At 39.6% G+C, this 18,425-nt stretch overlaps 1 protein-coding gene across 1 annotated transcript in view; it reads right to left on the bottom strand.

The window, feature by feature from the left end:
- Positions 1-18,425, bottom strand: part of RAPGEF5 (Rap guanine nucleotide exchange factor (GEF) 5) — a gene marked incomplete at its 5' end in the record, with an annotated part of 33,753 nt that overhangs the window by 12,358 nt on the left and 2,970 nt on the right. The window contains 9 exons of the mRNA XM_009084888.1: positions 775-825; positions 3,435-3,525; positions 6,829-7,007; positions 8,192-8,314; positions 10,068-10,165; positions 12,721-12,870; positions 15,859-15,937; positions 16,860-16,890; positions 17,672-17,769. Of these exons, the coding sequence (XP_009083136.1) occupies positions 775-825; positions 3,435-3,525; positions 6,829-7,007; positions 8,192-8,314; positions 10,068-10,165; positions 12,721-12,870; positions 15,859-15,937; positions 16,860-16,890; positions 17,672-17,769 (900 nt within the window). The remainder of the gene's footprint in view (positions 1-774; positions 826-3,434; positions 3,526-6,828; positions 7,008-8,191; positions 8,315-10,067; positions 10,166-12,720; positions 12,871-15,858; positions 15,938-16,859; positions 16,891-17,671; positions 17,770-18,425) is intronic.

Here is an 18,425-nt window from a genome sequence, read left to right as displayed (position 1 = left end):
CCAGAATGTATTGGTGATTAATTTCTTTTTTAAAAATACCCACAACAAAAACCGCCACCAAGAAACAGCAACAAAGAAAAACCTCAACAAAAGCTGCTTTAAGATCCATAGAGCACACTAGAGAACTTAAAAGAAAATAACGGAGTATGTTTCAGTGGCATCATGTAGGTAATTCAAAAAAACCATCTCAATTTTCCATATAAACAAATGTTTTTGTATACCAGCTCACACAGAATCTTGAAAACACATTCACTTATAACTCCAAGAACAGAAGCCTGACAGCCGTTAAAGGCTGGATCTCATGTTCCCTGCACCAGGCAGTGATCTCACCATGCACCCACTTCCATGACAGCCTGAGGAAACATTTGTTTATTCAGCTTTGATAATGCTGATAAAGACCCTTAGTCTCGTATTTTGACATTTGTGTTTTAAAACTTGAGCTGTCCTCTTTTCCTCCTGATCTGCAGCACGTTGCTTCAGATAAAGGCTGATTAACTACCGGAGCAATAGAACAGTTTCCAAATTGATGCTAGGGAACCAATATTACATTTGCCTCTCTCTGCCCTTCCTCCAGCTGCCAGGAATACAGCCTCTTTCTTTTTCACATTTGGAGACCACCTCTGATCTCTGGAGAACCATGTGGCCTTCAGCAAATCATGGACTTGACATGACAGCTTCTAGCTCCAGACAATAACAGGCAGACTCCAAATAAACTAAGAAGAAGGCAGGCAGGTAAAGCAAGCAATGCTCTTCAGCTGTCAATACTGTACTTACTGTCAAACTTTCAAGTTCAGTGAAAAGTTTCTTGAACTTCCCAGGAATTTTCTGAAGTGGGGAAAACAGAGAGGGGAAAGTGAAAAAAAATAAAATTGATTTAGGCAGAAAAATGCTGTGGCACTTTTTGACAAGAAATTGCTGTGGGTGAAGTGCCTGCTCAAAGTTCCAACAGGCAGTTAACCTCTGCTCCTCAGCTCCCAGAGCCCTAATTACAGATGATGTTCAGTGCAATGCCAGTGAGGCACTGGGACCTGCAGCCTCACCTCGGGGACCTGCATCCTTCTTTTATGGAAACTACTTGTTAGCAGCTGCTCTTATTTTCATCCTTAGCTTCTATGCCTGCTACATTTACCTGAATATCCATATCAAGTTAGAAACTGTAACACCAAGCTGAGAATTCAGAATCTGTGATCACAGCCAGGTTAAGTCATTTGTGGTAATCAATCTTCCTCAAAACCATGAGTTTTAGAAACTAACAGGCATCATGCTCCATGCTGTTTGGTATACTGCCCCAGTGCTGACCAGGGTTAATACTGGCACATGCTGATTACCTCTGGTATCTCCTAATCCCACAGCATGAAACACTTTCTAAGGGAGCTCAGGCATAAATTACTGTTTTGCCCCATATGCCAACACCTGCTCTATTCCACAAGCTTCCACTTCCTTTATCTCTAAGATTCTTTAATGGATTCACCTCATTATACTCAATCACTTTACAATTTGAATGCTGCTGCTGGTATTTCAGACTTGAAGAATGGTGTGTGGACCTTAAAGCCTGTCTGTTTTTTCCAACCATACTAGTTAGTCTAGTAAAAGATATCCCCTCTTAGTAAAATCCTGTCTGGTCTGTGTCCTTAGATCCCGACAGCCACAGTACCACTAGCAAGAGAAAAGAGATTTAGAACAATTAGATTAAGTGGATGTGCTGTATGATTAAAATGCTAAAATAACTGAACATGAATTTGTAGTTGCATTTTTTCGTATCTTCAATCAGGAAAAGTTAGGCTTATTAAAACACTGAACATTGTATTAAGAAAAAAAGGGAGAAAAGTATGCTTGGTAGCATATTACTTGTTTAAGAATTCAAGTGCAGAGCCAATATAATTTAGTGTCTAAATGACTGCTTAAATTTAGGTTGTTTCATTTACATGTGTAAGTAATTATCATTAATTTATAAACATTGCTCTACTTTTTAGAAGTCACATTACTAATGCAAATAACCTTCTGCTATTGAAATTTCCAATGCAATAAAGTTTTACAAATAATAAAAAGGAAAGCATGTGAATTCATAAATATTTTACACATGGAAACGTGTCATATTTACAACAATACATATGCAGATTCACTCTTTGTTCTGACAAGCAACATATTCTGCTCTTCCTGAGAGAAGTCCACCGGCAGCACATGATCTCCAGAGGTCTCAGCACAGAACAGAGTTCTGTATCTCTGTGCAGGAGAAATCTATACCATTGCCACTGGGTGCCTTTGATACAATACTTAGTGCTTTCTCCTCTACTACCAAAGCCCAGAGAAGTGGGATGAAGGCAACCTGTAAGAGCAGGCCAGGGCAAATGTTCCCTCAAGAGGCATTTTAGAAATAGCACACACAAGATGTTTCTATATCATCGTCTTCAGGTATGTATCTTTCTCTAAAATGTTTACTTTACCTCTTATTTAAATTTAACTCTTGCCTATCTTAGTCCCTGTAAACAGTCACTGTCCTTGTTTTTCTGTGTGTCCAAGCCACAGACATATGCGTATGTTTCCATACGCATGGTTTCAGCTAAAAGGGAAGAGTTTTTTACTCCAGACAGTGTTAGATAGGTTTGTAAGTCTCTAACGGCCATTTCGCTTCAGCAGCTGGTGCTCAGGTGTCTCCAAAGCAGGGGATCACAGTGTTTCTCTGTCACTCTGTATTGCAGATTGATATTTTTTGAGTACTGCCCATTTGTGGTGTTGGGGGCATGTAGGAAGGGTAAGGCTTCACCACATCACACTAAATTACTCCTTCCCAGTTTTTGGTTCATCAACAGATACAATAAGCTTGCAGTACTACTACTCAATATATTCCCTCGGATGGAAACAAAAAAATCCACAATATAAACACAGATCCCAATGGCATCCTCCTCTAAACACACCCAAGCTTTGTCTAGCAACTGGTAGCTTCTTTAGCAAATAACTTTTATTATTCTTGCTTCTTATTCATGGCCCATTTTCTAACTTTGTTGTTCAAGAGGAGCAGCTGCAGAAGAGCTGATAAAGGAGAATTAAAGAGGGTTTATTTCTACTTTGTTGTTTGGGTTTGTTTTTTTCCAAATTAAATTATTCCATAATAAGGTATGGCTTGTTTGGAGCCACCTTTGTAAGAGTTTCTATTCTGACATCTACTTAAAATGCTACGATAATTTACCTGACTTGTTTTAAGAGGGTAAGATCTTGCTTTGTTCTTATTTAAAACTCTGAAAGGACATGTCTTTTTTTTAATAGCTGTGTATCTAAGCTTTCAGGTCACAGAAAATTTTCTCCACCAACACTCACTCCATGTGTGATTTCAGCATGAAAAAGCAATAATTAGAAAGAAAAGGTAAATCACCAATATACAACCTTTGTGAGAAATGATTTTGACAGGGTCTGAAAGATATAAAGATGCGTCTTACCTCCCAGGTCTGAGACAGCCGGCTGACAGATGCAGTGTTGAGACCCATAACAATAGCAAAGAATGAATTCAGATTTCTTTGGGCTTTACAGCTGAGGAACAAAAATATGATTTTTTTGTACTCAGAATCAGAGAAAAATGGAATGCACAGTATCCTAGGTTACTAAGTCTCATTTCAGTCCTCAGCACTAACATACAATCATCTTCCACATAACGAACTCATTAAATGTCCTCTCATAGCCACCTGCAGTCTAGGTGATGGGGTCTCTAAGAAGTTTTTAGCAAACATTCTACTGTCTCATCAACTCTGTTGTTGGCAGGTTATTTTTTTCCCTTTGCTGTCAAAAGTAATTTTCCTTTTTCAATGTTCAAGTTACTCCCAGCTGTCCTTTACCATACAGAATAATTTCTTGACCTCTATTCTGTCATATAATAAATATTTTCATCCTCTTTTTCATCTTTTCTGTAAATCGTACATCATTGATTCCTTCAATTTCTCTTTGTGGTCATGGCCTGCAATCTCCTTTTCCATATTGTTATTATACTTCATTGAATTCTCTGTAATTTATTTTAACTCATGTGTTTCCTGCTTTCTTTCACTACTTTCTCATGCAGTGAGACAGTGGGGAGGGAAGGAGAAACATAATTACTGTTTTGGCTCAAAGTTCTTACACCTTTCTCTTATGCAAGCATAGAGCAAACAGCAAATCCTTTATTTGGAACAGCATCACATTTTGCCCTTGCTTTTAATTTGTCATCTATTATCACCCAAGGACCTTTGTCACAGTACTGTTTTTTACAATCATGCATTTATTTCTTCAACTCAGTATTAGTATTCCATAGCTGAATTACTTGGCACCTATCTAAATTAAATCTTATCCTACTGTTGTTTGCACATGCCACTAGACTCCTTAGATAATTTTTTCTATCCTCCAATGCATTTGCAATTCCTCGTCATTTTTATTGTCTGAAAACCTGATTAATGTTCAATTTAAATATCCCTATAAACTAGCTGCGGCTAGTACTGGTTCCAGTACAGGCCCCTACAGAATTTGCTTGATACCTCTATTCTCTGACATTTTACTATATCAATCAGACCATAGTCTATTTTCTAGTTCCTAAGGAAATTTGAAATCCTGAAATACTGAGTCCTTTTCAAACAATCTCCAGCAGATTTTTGAAGACCACTATAAATATATGTGTGCACTTGTATGTGAGAGTGAGAAACCTCTTTTAAGATGATTTTAAGTACGAATGAATCCACTGGCTTGACTGGGATTTATCATCAGGGAAAAGTACTTGCCAAGGCCTTAGCCCGGAAAATCACCAGCACTTGTTACAAGTTTTATAAAGCCTGCACTTATCACTATGTACTATCTTGAGACGGTGCATTTCTCACTTCACTTCAGCTGTCTTAAAGCTAATCCTAACTTTGTTGCTTAGACTCCTTTTATCATCAAAGTCAGGCAGCTCCCAAAGGCAATTAATTCCAAAGCAAGGAAGGTGTCCAATACAGCCTGCAAAAACTGTCTGTTGGGTGGGCCCACTTCTCACAGCAAGCTGTAGGGAGGAGGTATGTCTTTTACGGCCAACCACTGCTTGGGAAGCAAGAAGGCTGCTGTTATAATCCATTTACTCTAAGCCTGTGTTGACTTGTTTCTGTAACCACTCAGGATGTTAATTTCTAATAACACACTAATTAATTTTCTTTATTGAATCACTTATTTTTGCTTTCAGATTACTTATCAATGGAAGCATATGTATTTGTGTTTCAAAAACTGTCTCCTCCTTATGTATTGACACACTTGTATAAAAGTCTTTCATTTTCTCTAGGCATTCCTCAACAGTGAAGCACACAGATGTTGATCATGAAATCTTAGTTCTGGTGCTTTTCTGACAAGAGCAAAGTCATAGACAAAGATTCCTGGCCAAATCTGGGAGCAGAAAACAGGGAGCAGCCAGAGCTGCTCACAGCTCACTACCTCTTTGACTTAGTCATAAACAAAACAGCAGGGTTGCTTGACTTGCGCCTCATGATGAGAGTCCTGTGTTTAGCACACCATCCTTCCACCGTAATTGTTCCTCTTTCAACAACTCCTCCAGAATTAATGAGATACAATAATGTCTTCTTTAGAAAGCTGCTTTTCTGGTTAAAAAAAGAATACCAAGAAAACTACACACTCACTTACTTGTCTATCCATTATTTCATCATCGACGTGCTACAATGATGGGTGCGTTGCAGTGCACTGGGAGAGCCTGTATACTGTTTACTGACAACTGTATTTAGTCTCTACAACTTTGGCTTTTCACTTAACAGAGTGGAATCAATTCAAATAGAGCAACATTTTAGTCTGATGACAAATATATCCTTATTCACATGGGACGGACATGAAACCTTTCCTGGGATGCAAACTGATGCTACTGTGGTGCAAGAAAGTCACACAGAACCAACCATTTTTTGATGTAATTGGACCAAAGTTGGCCACTGGTCTGGCAGAAAATGAACATACTATTGGACACCATGCAACTTGCAAACTAAATCAGATCACATTTATGAGTTACACTAGACTAGATTAGAATTAATTTCTCCAAAGGCACTGCTTCAGCAGAGAACAGTCCTTCATATGCAAGTGCCATGCAAATTAAATCAACCTAGTCGATGAAGGGAACAAATTATACATTTTCCATGAACATACATATTCAAATATTGCAGAAGACCACCAAGTGGAGAGAGAGGCGAGGAGGATGGCTGCACATATTTAAATTACTTCCTTTCCTTGATTACTAAGATAAAAGTGATTACAGAGCAAAAGAACGCTCTGTGTTCTGTGCATAGTATATATTTGTATTCTGTTCCAAGGCACAGAATAAATGCCAGTACTTTTTGGTAACAGTGGAAGAAGAGACTGTCAATTCCAATAAATGAAGAAACCCACCCCTCCAACAAATAAGAGTCCTCCAGAGAGGATTACATGGGGCAACAGCTTACTGCAGTTAGGTTCCTCTCTAGAGGTAGGACTTCCAAGCTTATAAGAGTTTTTGGTTTCCTTGTAGTCTTTGGAGACTGTTTTGCTGCCCAGATAGTTCTGTCATATGGTCCTCCAGCTATCTCTGCTAAGAAAGGAGCTATCTCTGCACCATCAGGCATTTTGCAGTCAACACTGCAGATACAGCAGCTAAGCAGCTGGGGAAGATTTGAGCAGCATATACTTCACCATATGTACTTTTGGCCAGTGTTTGCTATTGTTATTTATAGACTCTTTTATCCAGGTATGCTTACTATGCTATCAAAACACAGGATGACAAATTAGTTTTCTTTCATTGCTTTTGCACCTACTTCTCCCTAAATAAAGCATGTGAATTCAAGGACTTTTGTTGCAACTTTAGTAACTTACTGGGCAGCAATCTTGATGAACTTTTTGACTAGCTGTACACGTTTGCAGAGCTGGCTGCAGAGGAGTATCTCGGTGGCAACCCAAAGCTGAACCTCATTGCATCTTTGAAGCAGGAGACTGAGATTCTCAGTGTTTTCAGCACTGCCCTGTCTGCTGAACGTGAAGTATATCAGCTCTTGCTGGAAGACATTGACAACATTATTAGGAATATAAAAACTATTTAAATGTAAATGAACTATAAATTATTTAGAAGTACGTAGAAGTTTTTGAAACAAGATCTGGTCACAAATGGTTAATTTTTCATTATTCATGAGCCAATCACAAATGATTCAGCTCTGACTTAGCAAAGTTCCAGAGACTTATTACAGAATGCAGGTGGACTGGAAGTCCTGCAAGATATGCTTTTCTTGTAAGATTTCCTGCAATTCCAATTCTGGCTCGTACATATATATAAACAATCTCGTTCTGTATTTTATTACTTCTGTTTCCAGTGTGAAAAAGTAACCATATCAGACAATTGCAGAATGTGAAAAATTTCCATTCAAACTTCTTCAAATATTAGCCAATCTTTCATCAACAGAGGTGCAGGTCTTGATTTCTGTGCAAAAAAACCCAAACCCCAAACTTGGCTAGTTCCAAATTTAAAGTGTCTAACCTGAATAAAGAACCTGAAAAGAAAAATCAAGAAAAGCATCTGCAAGGTAATTTTCCATTCATTTTCTCAGAAAGCCAACATGCTCTTCAGTGAATGATATTCTGAGGTGACATTTTGTACTGTTAACTGTATATTTTACTCAGCAGCTCACACCAGAACCTATCAAAGTCATTGAAACAACCCAATGGGCCCTGAAGTGGGCCATTATCCCATTTAATAAAGCTTACCCAGTATTTTTCATCTCACCAAAGCCTAACAAGAACAGTAATGTGACCATCTAAATTGCTGAAACTGTGAATTCTTTTGTGGCTAAAAAGAGATATCAAAGACAACTATTTGTGGAGTCCTGTATTTACTGAAACACTATCAAGTGCATAAGAATTGTTGCATATATAATATATTAACACAGGGTTTTTTTGAGAATAATCATGGTCTTTTGCTTCCTTGAGGCAACTCTCAATAAAACACACAAGGTATAGAGAGGGCACATGAGATGCCCCAACACAGGGAAGTTACAAACCTTTGACAATTTTTTTCAGTATCAAGGATTGCAACACATCTCTTGGACCTGCCACCACTACTGAGCGCTGCCAAATCATGCTGTCATGAGAGTGAAGCACCAAGGAATACCAGTGCTCCAAAATGCATTACAATGGCAAAACACTGCATAAGAGTAACATACCTGGAAGTGAATGTAGTGCTTCTTACCTCATGAATTGCATTGAAGAGGCTCCAGTCAAAGTTTGTTAGTTCTAAGGCAAGATCCCAGGTGTTGATTCCCAAAATTCTCACAGACCTTTGCTGTAATTCCTCATTTTCAGCAAAAGGGTTCTAAAGGAATAGCAAAAAAGTCCTCAGGAAATGCCAAAAGTTCCGCAATGAAAAGGTACCAAACAGAGCTGAGTAAGTAATCTTCTCTAAGTGCACTCTGAGGGCTTTTTTCCCCACTAATCAAAATCAAGGAGCTATAACCTATTTATTAAATAGCTTGAAATGGGAAATGGGTCAATAGGATCAATGATTTGCTATTGGAGAGGGAGGCCTTCACACACTCTCTCTTTCTCCTTCAATAAACCTTGAATATAAAACACTGACCAAGCAGACAGCGTAATGAAAATGGAATCCCTGAAACTATCAGAAAATAAAATCTGAATTAAGACACCAGGAAATTCTTGAATTATAAGATAAAAGAATCATTCTGCAAACACATTGGATTTAGAATAAATACACACAACTTGCCCTCCAATCCACCTTTACAAATAACATAAACCCATACATTTTATGATTAATCTGCCTCAAATGTAATCATCAAAGAGTAAACCACTGTGGGTCCCAGTTCATAAAAGTTACTTAGTTTATTACTGTGCAGTGGTACTGCAGGTGTTCAGGGTCATTCGACATTTCCATTATTAGCATGGATTTTCAAATTTTTGCATTTCTCTTGGGTTTTTTAACCTCATCAGGCTGAAACCTGGCACATGAACCATCTGCCAAGTTGAAAGATTATTTGTAACAGTTAAGCCATCACTTTGGTGCTATATTTCTGACAGTTACAGCAAGTTTTGCAATTTTTATTACATAACTAATGAAACTAGGTTGGCTGTCACCTGTCTGCACTGGAAACCTTCCCTTAATATTCACATGTTCTGAGGTGGCTTGAACACCAGAGATAATGGGGATGACAGATTACAATGATAGCAGCATGTCAGCTCTTCAGGGCACATTGATCCAACAAAATGTAAATAGACATTTCTCATCCCAAGGATGGATGCACAGATCCTAGAGGTACTGATGACATGTAAAAGTCAGCTGCAATATAGTCCCAGATCTTTCCTTGAAATATCCACATAATTAGCAGAAAACTATCAAAAGAGCAATACATTGAGTGCCTGCCTCACTGAGGATTTGGGAAATCATGGCAGGAGAGAGCTTGCAATCCTGGTTTCTGAAGAGCGAGGAAATTATGAGAGAGACCTGATGCCTCTCAACCTGCTCCCCTCCCCAGCCCCAGCAAGAGGACAGACAGACAGACAGACAGGAGGAAGGGAAGAGGACATACCACTAGTGATATGTGCCAGCCACAGACTGGCCATGCAGCTGCCAAAACTCTGGGGTGACAGTGATGCCCAGTAATTTTGGTGGAACTCACACAACAGCTATTTCTATATGTAGTAATTCCATGAACTTTGTCCAACACTTTGTATGATTATGTACCAGTCACTTTTAAGTGTTGCAGAGGCACAAGGTGGGGTGGGGGGCACATACTCACAAGAGCCCTGAATAATCCTCATCCCATCCATTTCTGTACAAACATAGGTCAGCTTTTCCAGGCTGACGTAGATTGAAAGATTTAAGCTGTACAGAAGCTTTGGTCTATTTAAAACTGATGAATAAATTCCATTACTGTTCAGTCGAATAACAGTTCTTAATGAAAGTTTTTTTTAGGTACAGAGCAGCTCAGTAAGCTTTACTAAGCAAGCAAAAAATAAACTCTGCATTGAAAACCCCCTATGAAAGGAATATTTAGTTCTTGATTTGGAGTCAGACAAATAAAAAATGGAAAGTATACAGTATTGATCCTTACCAAAGAATCAGTCAGATCTTTTCGGTAGACAAACATGCGACTGGATGACTCCAAAGATTTTGAGATAGCCAAGTCATTTGGTTGCAGTTCATGTTTTTCTGTAAAAACAGCAAACAAAAGTTGCAGAACAGGAGTAAAGCTGTATACGAGAAAGAAAGGACACAATTATACTTGTGAAGCCATATCAACTTCTTAGAAGGTAACTAAGCATCAAATTCAGTGCCAGTGGGGACCCATCATCTCCACCCTGTTCAGGCACAATAAAGGCTACAAGTCTCTGGTGGACTAAAGCAAAAAAACTTCCTGCTTGTCCTTTCAACCTGCCCTTCACACAGAACAGAAAGAAACCCTTAAATCATCTGGTCTATCCTTTTATGCCTTATAGAACATTTCATTTCAACCCAGTGTATCTACCACAAATGCAGTGACTTTTGTTAGAGCAGAGTGTCTCAGGCTCCAGAGACTAAGCTGTTGTGTGCCACTGGCAGACAAAACCAGGGGTGGAGATGAAATCAGTAGCCACAGCCATTCAAATTAAGTTTAAAGGATCTCAACACCATGAAATTCACCCCATGAAGCAGAACTGAAGAGTCCCTTATAACACAGTATTTAGAGTAATTCTTCTAGACCTAGAGTAATTCATTTAGGAAATAACTGTGTAAAAGATCAGGACACACCAAACCAGTAGCAAAGACAAAGGACCTTTTTTTTCTCCACTCCAGAGTACTGGTTCAGCTCTGGGAAATCTTGGATACACTAGAAAAAGGTGTGAGAAAAATCAAGCAAAACTCAGAACACAGCTTAAAAACTACCCTGGGAAAACTGGCTCTTCCTGAGGCTTCAAATAATCCTCTAGAGACCTGATACATGGTAGACCAAAAACCACTGCAAGCACATTGACAGCTACCCTGGACCTTGCAATGCCCATGAGGGAGGAGTAGGACCAGGAGTCAGAGTCAAATGTAATTTCAGACAGTTTTCCCTCTTATCCTTGCTCACATCAATACACAAATACATTTACGCTGAACTACCATTAAGTTTTTTCAAGGTGATTTTGAATAAAGAGCTTGCTTATCCATTATTGGAACACAATAAAAACAGGTTCTCCAATGCTCATACTGCTGCCCTCCAAGTGGATGGAAAACAAGGGTCCTGAAATATGCAAATAGTAAAAAAAAACAACAATAAAAGGGCACACACAAAAAAAAGCATGGCAGGTTGGTGTTTATTGGTCGCAGCACAGGAGGAGTGACAATGCATAAGAATAAAGATACTGAAATTGTTCCATTTCCAGTTAATTCAAGTAACATGACTAAATAACATTTTTGGGGTTACAATGGTAACAGCCAAGTAACAACTACTTCTATTCTGTGGCTTTCTTGGGAATCAATGTGGTCTAAAGATAATAGTGTGTTTTATTATTTATGAATGGCTGGTTTTCTTTAGCTAAGCAGGCAGTTAGTATCAGATTTATTGTTATCAGAGCAAAACCTGTCCTGCCCTTGAACAGAAGAACAAGGCCTGAAAAACAAAAGCAGCACAGTGATTTTGCAGTGCTATGAAATGCGCTGGAGGCAAGTTTAGGTACACACAAGGGTAAAAAGAGTATGCCTGCAAATGATGTAGCCAAGCTGGCCAGGACACCTATGTGCAATGCTCCCACACAGCTGTTCCATTCCAGGTTTTCAACAGCCAGAGCAGGACACCATCTCCCTGCCACTCACACCAGTGCCCTCAAAAATATGGTTACTTAATTGAGCTCAGAATGGGGGAGAAAAACATGACCTACCTCTGAATGAAGTAAATAAGCAGAATAAGCCAGCATTTGTGTATTTTTCATTTAACTAGACTGACAAAGAATGAGTGCTATAACTCTAAAGGTGCATCCTTTTCTCAGGGGATCAACACCAACTACTGACATCTGAGAATATGGCCAAGATATTCTACTTAGTCCTTTTTGTAGATACAGCTTCACATTTATATTCACCTAGTTAAATTGCTTCCAGAAGGTAAAAAACTGACCTGTCAAACACCAAAGAAAATCTTGGGGCTTTAGCTGGTCCCTAGTATCACTCCATGATCAATCTAGTCTTCCTTAAAAAAGACAATAAGCCCTTCTGTTCAACACCTAACACTAAAACAATAGACAAAAGATGTCAGTTGTAAGCAAGACTGCTTACAAAATATTGCTGAGATTGCTCTCAGTATCCCAACTCTGAAAATACATGTCTTCCTCCTTTCTGCTGGAGAATATTCTTTACCCACGCCATAAATGAGGAAACAGCCACACATATGGTGTTTGCTATTCCATTCTATATTTTTAAAGCAAAACATGCCTCATTGCCTTCCAAATTCATTTAAATTCCAAAGTAGAAGATTCATCTGTGGAACAAAAAATAAAACCTTGCAAGACTGCTGAAGACTAAAAATCCTTTACACTCCCTTCCTAGCCAGGAGATGCTGCATCCCACAGTACCCAAGAATGAGCTGTTGCCATGGAAACGACTCTCTGGGAAGCAGCTCCTTATTGTTCCCATGGTCATCCAGCTGTGGGCCCATACAGGAACAGCTGCATCCTTGCATCAGAAAATGTCAGCCCTCCCCTACGTGCTGCACTAAAAGGTAAGTAATCAGATGAAGGGAAGTTATTTACCACCAGAGAATGCGACTGTCACCAGTGCCAACTCCTCCTCCGGGTACTGGATCTTTTCTGCCACAATCTTCAGTATCTCCTGAGCTGAAGTGGATACTTGAGCTTTCACACTGACATAGGAGTGCTCTGTTATATACACACGGCAGAAAACTGCACAAAGGAAGAAAGACATGCTCAGCATTAGGCAGAGACACCTGAACAGAGCAGGGAACAATCTTGCAGATTCGACCAAGGCAATGCCTCGGCTGCCTGGCTGCTGCAGCTAGCTGCAGGAAGGGCAGTTGCTGTACCCTGACCCAGGGACATGAAACTAAGCATAAGCATCACCATTTTTCCCCTCTCCACCTCCTCTCCCTCGGAAATGTGAGGAGCAAGCAAATGGAAACACAGAATCCCACAGCAGTACATACTTAAGACTTCCTACCATGAGGATTTGTCACAGACAACCACCACTGCATGTCTTCTTTGCAAAATCAACTGTCACCATCTTTTCTCTTCCTCTTCTTCTTCCTCTAAAGTTCAGGTAAATTATTGTCCTTTCAGTATATTTCATATGCAAAAATTATTTTGGACCCCGACTTCCATCTGGAACAGGAGGCTTTGCAAGAGCAGCACTCTCAGGTATTCAGACACTCCTGATAGCTTATCTGCCTGGGGAAGCTACTTATTTTAGCACCAGCAGAGGCTGTCCAAACAGCCACACTATTAGTTCTGACAACTCTTTTCCTGAATCACTTGCAGCACATATGAAAGGGACTGGTTTGGAGAAATTTCCTGGGTTCATCACTTCCACTGAGGTCCATAAGTTGGTTTGGCTCTGGGAGAGAGATTCCCAGCAGTAATGCTGTGGTCAGCTCGGGTAGTACTTTTTTGCTACAAAAAGGGATGTACACTCTCTCTGCTTGCCAGAATTTTAGGTTTACATCATTTTGCTGCTTTTGCTGTAGCCATTTCTTTGAAATACAGCTGCCATACTTACAGGGGAAGAAACAGAGCTGCAGACTGACAGAAATATTTCAAAAACTACATCACCTGCTAATCAGAATAGTCACAGCTCTTGGTTTCATACTCTCTTCATTTCCTTCTACACTAGCAATTCTTATTGTAGACAGGCTGTTACCATGTCAGTGTAGGACAAAACTTTTCTTCTCCAGAAATATTGTAATTTTTTTTAAATAGCATTTTTACTGATAGATGTATGTAGCAATAGCACTTTGCTTGTTCTACAAATCTTAATTGCTTCAGGGCACTTTCATTAATGGCCACCATGCCAGAAGCTCTTAAAAACTCTATCCTTGAGAATAACTTTTTTTTTTTCCTGTTGCAGTAAAGACAAAATGAAGAGAGAATGAAGGAGGAACATAACATTGAGCTTTAGGGAAAAAAAGTAATTTGATTTTATAATTCTTTTTTAACCTGTCTCTGCTGACAGTAAATCAGACACTCATCCTATGGCAGAAACTCTCTTCAGATGAATACAACTCATGAACACAAAGACATCCAATCTCACTATTAATTACTAGGTAGAAAAATTAAATTTTTTTAAAAATCTGACAGGAATATTTGGATTCCGTATGCAGAGTGAGACACAACTTGCTTATAGTGAATTTGTTTGAAATGTTCTCCTCTCTGTCATTTCGGAAGGGATGATGACAGCAATGTTAATTTATAAATGGGCTATTGATCTACCCTTACTTTAACATTGAACTAAATCAATCCACAAGTCAGGTCCTTGAGTACAACCACCATACTGATTCTCCCTCTCACATCTTTCCAATGTCCTGTCTGTGGTACCTATTGGGATGGACCATGCTGTCTCTTTCAGGAGCCTGTGCACCTCCTCTGTGAGGAGGATAGAATATCAGGGGGAGGAAGTGGCCATGGGCTGCAAGTTGCCCTGGTAATGCTTACATTAGGGTTAAAATTACTCTGGTTAGGTGGCATGGTGTGGCTTGGACAGACCCATCCACCACAAGCACCATCGGTCAGACAGCACTCTACCACACAGGCTTAGATCTCCACCCTCAGCATCCATCTCTCCCTTCTCCAGCTTCACTTTTGCCATTTCTTTCCCTCAATCCCATCATAGTCCATGGCTCATGCTCTCAAGGAGTGAGACAAAAGCAATTTAACTCAGTCAGGACTGGCCTTGAGGGGTCCTGCCCTTCACATCCCCACAGTCACATGGTCTGTCCCCTCTCTCATGCCACTACACTTTCTTTCCCAGTCACTCACAAGCTCTGTCCAATTGTTTAAGAAGAATGAGTGTGGGGGTTCTCATCTGGAAATAACATTTTTAGAACCAGCCATGATAACATAAACCTCAAAACCACCCATATTTGAAGCACAAAAAGAGGATTATCTATCAGCAGCACGTACTGTGCAGAAAGGCTTGGCACTGAAGGAGCTCAGTTTTTATTCTGCCACAAATGAGCACTAAAAATATACTGACTTCAAGTGAACTTCCGGAGTTTTGTTCCCAGTAAGAAATGAAGATATACTGTCAAAGGGTGAGGCTGCCAGGTAGGAGGTCCTTCTGCTTGTTCCCTGCTCGTGTACATGGTGTTCTCCTCTCTGCCTTCTTCCTCATACAGGCATTACAGGAGAGTGACAGCCTCACTGCGTTGTAGTATTAGTAGTGATGAAGGGAAATTTCATTTTGAAATGGCTGATATTAAAGTGAAGTGGCACCTTGCACTCCACACAGAGATGCTTTTGAGAAGAGAAGGAACTAAGGCACATTCCCAGAGTTAGCAGATCCCAGCCCATTTCATGTGACAGGCTAATTCATTCACCTTCCACAACAAAGATATAGGTCAAGAGACTGAGAGCATGAAATGGAGCGGAAATAACGCCTGGTGGACAGGCTGCCAGCACGCTGGGGAGGCACACAGCTCTGCTACAGGGCTGCTGGAGGAACAGGACAGGGCAAAACCCCCTCAAGATACTGCAGCACTGTTGAACCCCTGCAAAGCAGGATGCGGGTAGGTAAGCTCACACAGCCAAATAGTTCTGCTTTTGTGGACCTAAGGTCTTGCTCAAAAGCTGTATGTCAGTTAAAAAATATTTACATCGAGGCCCTTGAGAAACAATTTCATAGTTTCTGAGTTTTTCCTCCACTCTTTTGATCATACTCACTTTCTTCTGTTTCATTCATGGTTCCTCTGTGTTGTAGCCAGTTCTCCTTTACACTGAACTGATGGAAAAAGGTTTTATTCTGTGAAAGAATGGGAAAGAAAAAAAGACAACAGTGACTTTTTGCATTCCTTTTATAAGCCCTTTTTCACATGCCTTTTACAAAGCAGTAATTCACAGAATACAGCATTCAACCCATATGTTTGGTCAAAAGGTTTCTGTATAGGAAATCTACCCATCCTTTCTTAGACCAGTAAACAGGGAGTTGCCTTACTAAATAATGACCAAGGTGGGGATTTCTGAGGAAGCAGGACATGCCAAGGTTAAGCAGCCTGCACAATTCAAGATTTTCTGTAGTCATGTTCAGAGCCTGTTTCTTTTACACTTATTCTCACATACGTTTCCTATATACTAATCAGCCTATTTAGCAATTTCACTACAATCATATGTTCTGCCTTCCACATTTTTGCAGTAACATTTTAAGCTTGTTACACACTTCAGCTTCAGTTTATTAAAGCTGACGAGCACAGCAATTCACCTCTGAGCAGCCTGTATGCCAGCTTTCTCTGGCTGCACTTTCTCCCTCTAGTAAATAGATTCATGTTCCTATCTTTCCCTGTCCCTGTCACAATAAATCCATCCTTTGCTCTGTTTACTTGACATCCATGTCAATGCCTGGTTTGCCCAGGTTGCTGCATCCCTCTAGCTTGGTGGGGACACACTCCCAGGCCTCTCCTGAATGTTGACATCTCAAACCATCTTGTTAAGATGCTAATACTGTCACAGCCACTGCAGGTTAGCTCACACAGCTGACAACCAGGATGCACTGACAGGAGAAAGTTCCTTAAGCAGCATTGCAAAACTAACCTCACTGATGTGTCCTGTCATGTTTTTGGCCACCAGTCACTTTCAGTTAATGAGTCAAGATAGGAGAGGGAAGTGTGCAAAGGGGAAGAAAATGAGATAAGTTATCTAGCAACCAGCAACGATTAGGTTTGCATTACCTTTCGATGAGGTGAATATTCATCTACAGTGCTGAAACAAAAAGGAAAATCCAAATTATTCTTTCCAGCCAAAGCATAGGAAAAGGAAGTTTCAGCTGTTACAAAGTTTAAGACACCAGCAAGTTTTTCACACTAAATGATCACTGCAGAAGGGCTGCAGAGCTCTGTTAGGAAAAACTAAGGGTATCTGGCTCAGTCAGAACACTTCAACTTGCACAACTGATGCAGTGGAAAGCAATGCTGCCAGCCCACAAGCTGCTGCAGTAGACAAACACAGCTCAGGCCCTCAAGGTAAGCAGTCAGGGTCACCCACAAGGACACAACTTCTTCCACTTCCCCAACAACTAAATGATGAAAACAAATTCCATTTGTTGGAAAAACATGCCAAGGAAATATATTTTACAAATACAATATTTATCAGTAAAATAATAACCTTGAGATGACTATTACAAAAGAGATTTGCTTCTCAGTACTGCAGACTGCAGAGAGAGAATGAGAATGAAAGTACCATCTGAAGTTACAGACTGCAGTTTATGAGGGAATTTTTGCCAGCTTCTCCACATATTACTTTGCTTGCAAGTAATACCAAATGAAACTGATGGAAGTGACTGTTGAATCACATACACTGCCCAACACACATCAGAGAAAATTGAATAATCTCTCTTTAGTTTAAAGAGGAGATGATCTGTAAAAATGAATTATTCTCCTTGCATCACTCGTCATATCTTTACTGAATTACAGCAAGATGGTAACAAAATAAATTACACTCTAAATAAAAGGGAGACTTTATCACAAATATAATCAATACTTACTGACGGCGATGCATCCCAAGTATCTTCTGAAATTCTTTCAGGTCTTTCTCAAGAATGGGATATTCATACACATCATCTAACACATTCCTGTATATTGTCTACAAAATAAAACAGTATCTGCAAACATCTGATAACTCAAACATAAATCTTGGATATCACATTAGTGGTCTAAATCAATTCAGACACTAGCCTACTAAAGCAAATTTCATCATTGTATTTATGCAAGATCCATAAGAAGAGAACGTTTCTGTTTAAATTTCCAGACTGGTCAATATTCAGCTTGCCTTTGGAGAAACACTCTTTGCATTCACCAAGTGAAAGGGCAAAATGTTTATGCTCTTTTGTCTACAAATGGGTAAATTTAGCGGCTATTTCATGAAAACTGGGTTAGGTCAGAAGAACATATTCTGAAGCATGACAACACACACACCACCATCACTTATCCAAGATGAAAACAAACAGACTCATTGAATTAAGACTTTTAAAATGGCAAATGTTCTAATCCACCTTTCCTCACATTTGTATGCATTTTAAACTGAGTTGATGTCTCTCACAAACGAATAACAACATACTCCTGGTTGCAAACTAATGCATAAATAAACCTCACTTCTTATTTTGGGGGAAGACATTGTCTGACTATCATCACTTGGAATCCTCAGTTAAACATAAAAGACACTACCTCATATAAGAGGTAAATAAACTGGATCAGGTTTCATGATTGAAATTGTAGGAAATATTTTCTCTACACTATTTC

Source organism: Acanthisitta chloris, unplaced genomic scaffold (genome assembly GCF_000695815.1).
Source record: "Acanthisitta chloris isolate BGI_N310 unplaced genomic scaffold, ASM69581v1 scaffold17991, whole genome shotgun sequence".
Classification (NCBI taxonomy): Eukaryota; Metazoa; Chordata; class Aves; order Passeriformes; family Acanthisittidae; genus Acanthisitta; species Acanthisitta chloris.
This window is presented reverse-complemented; position numbering and strand designations above follow the sequence as displayed.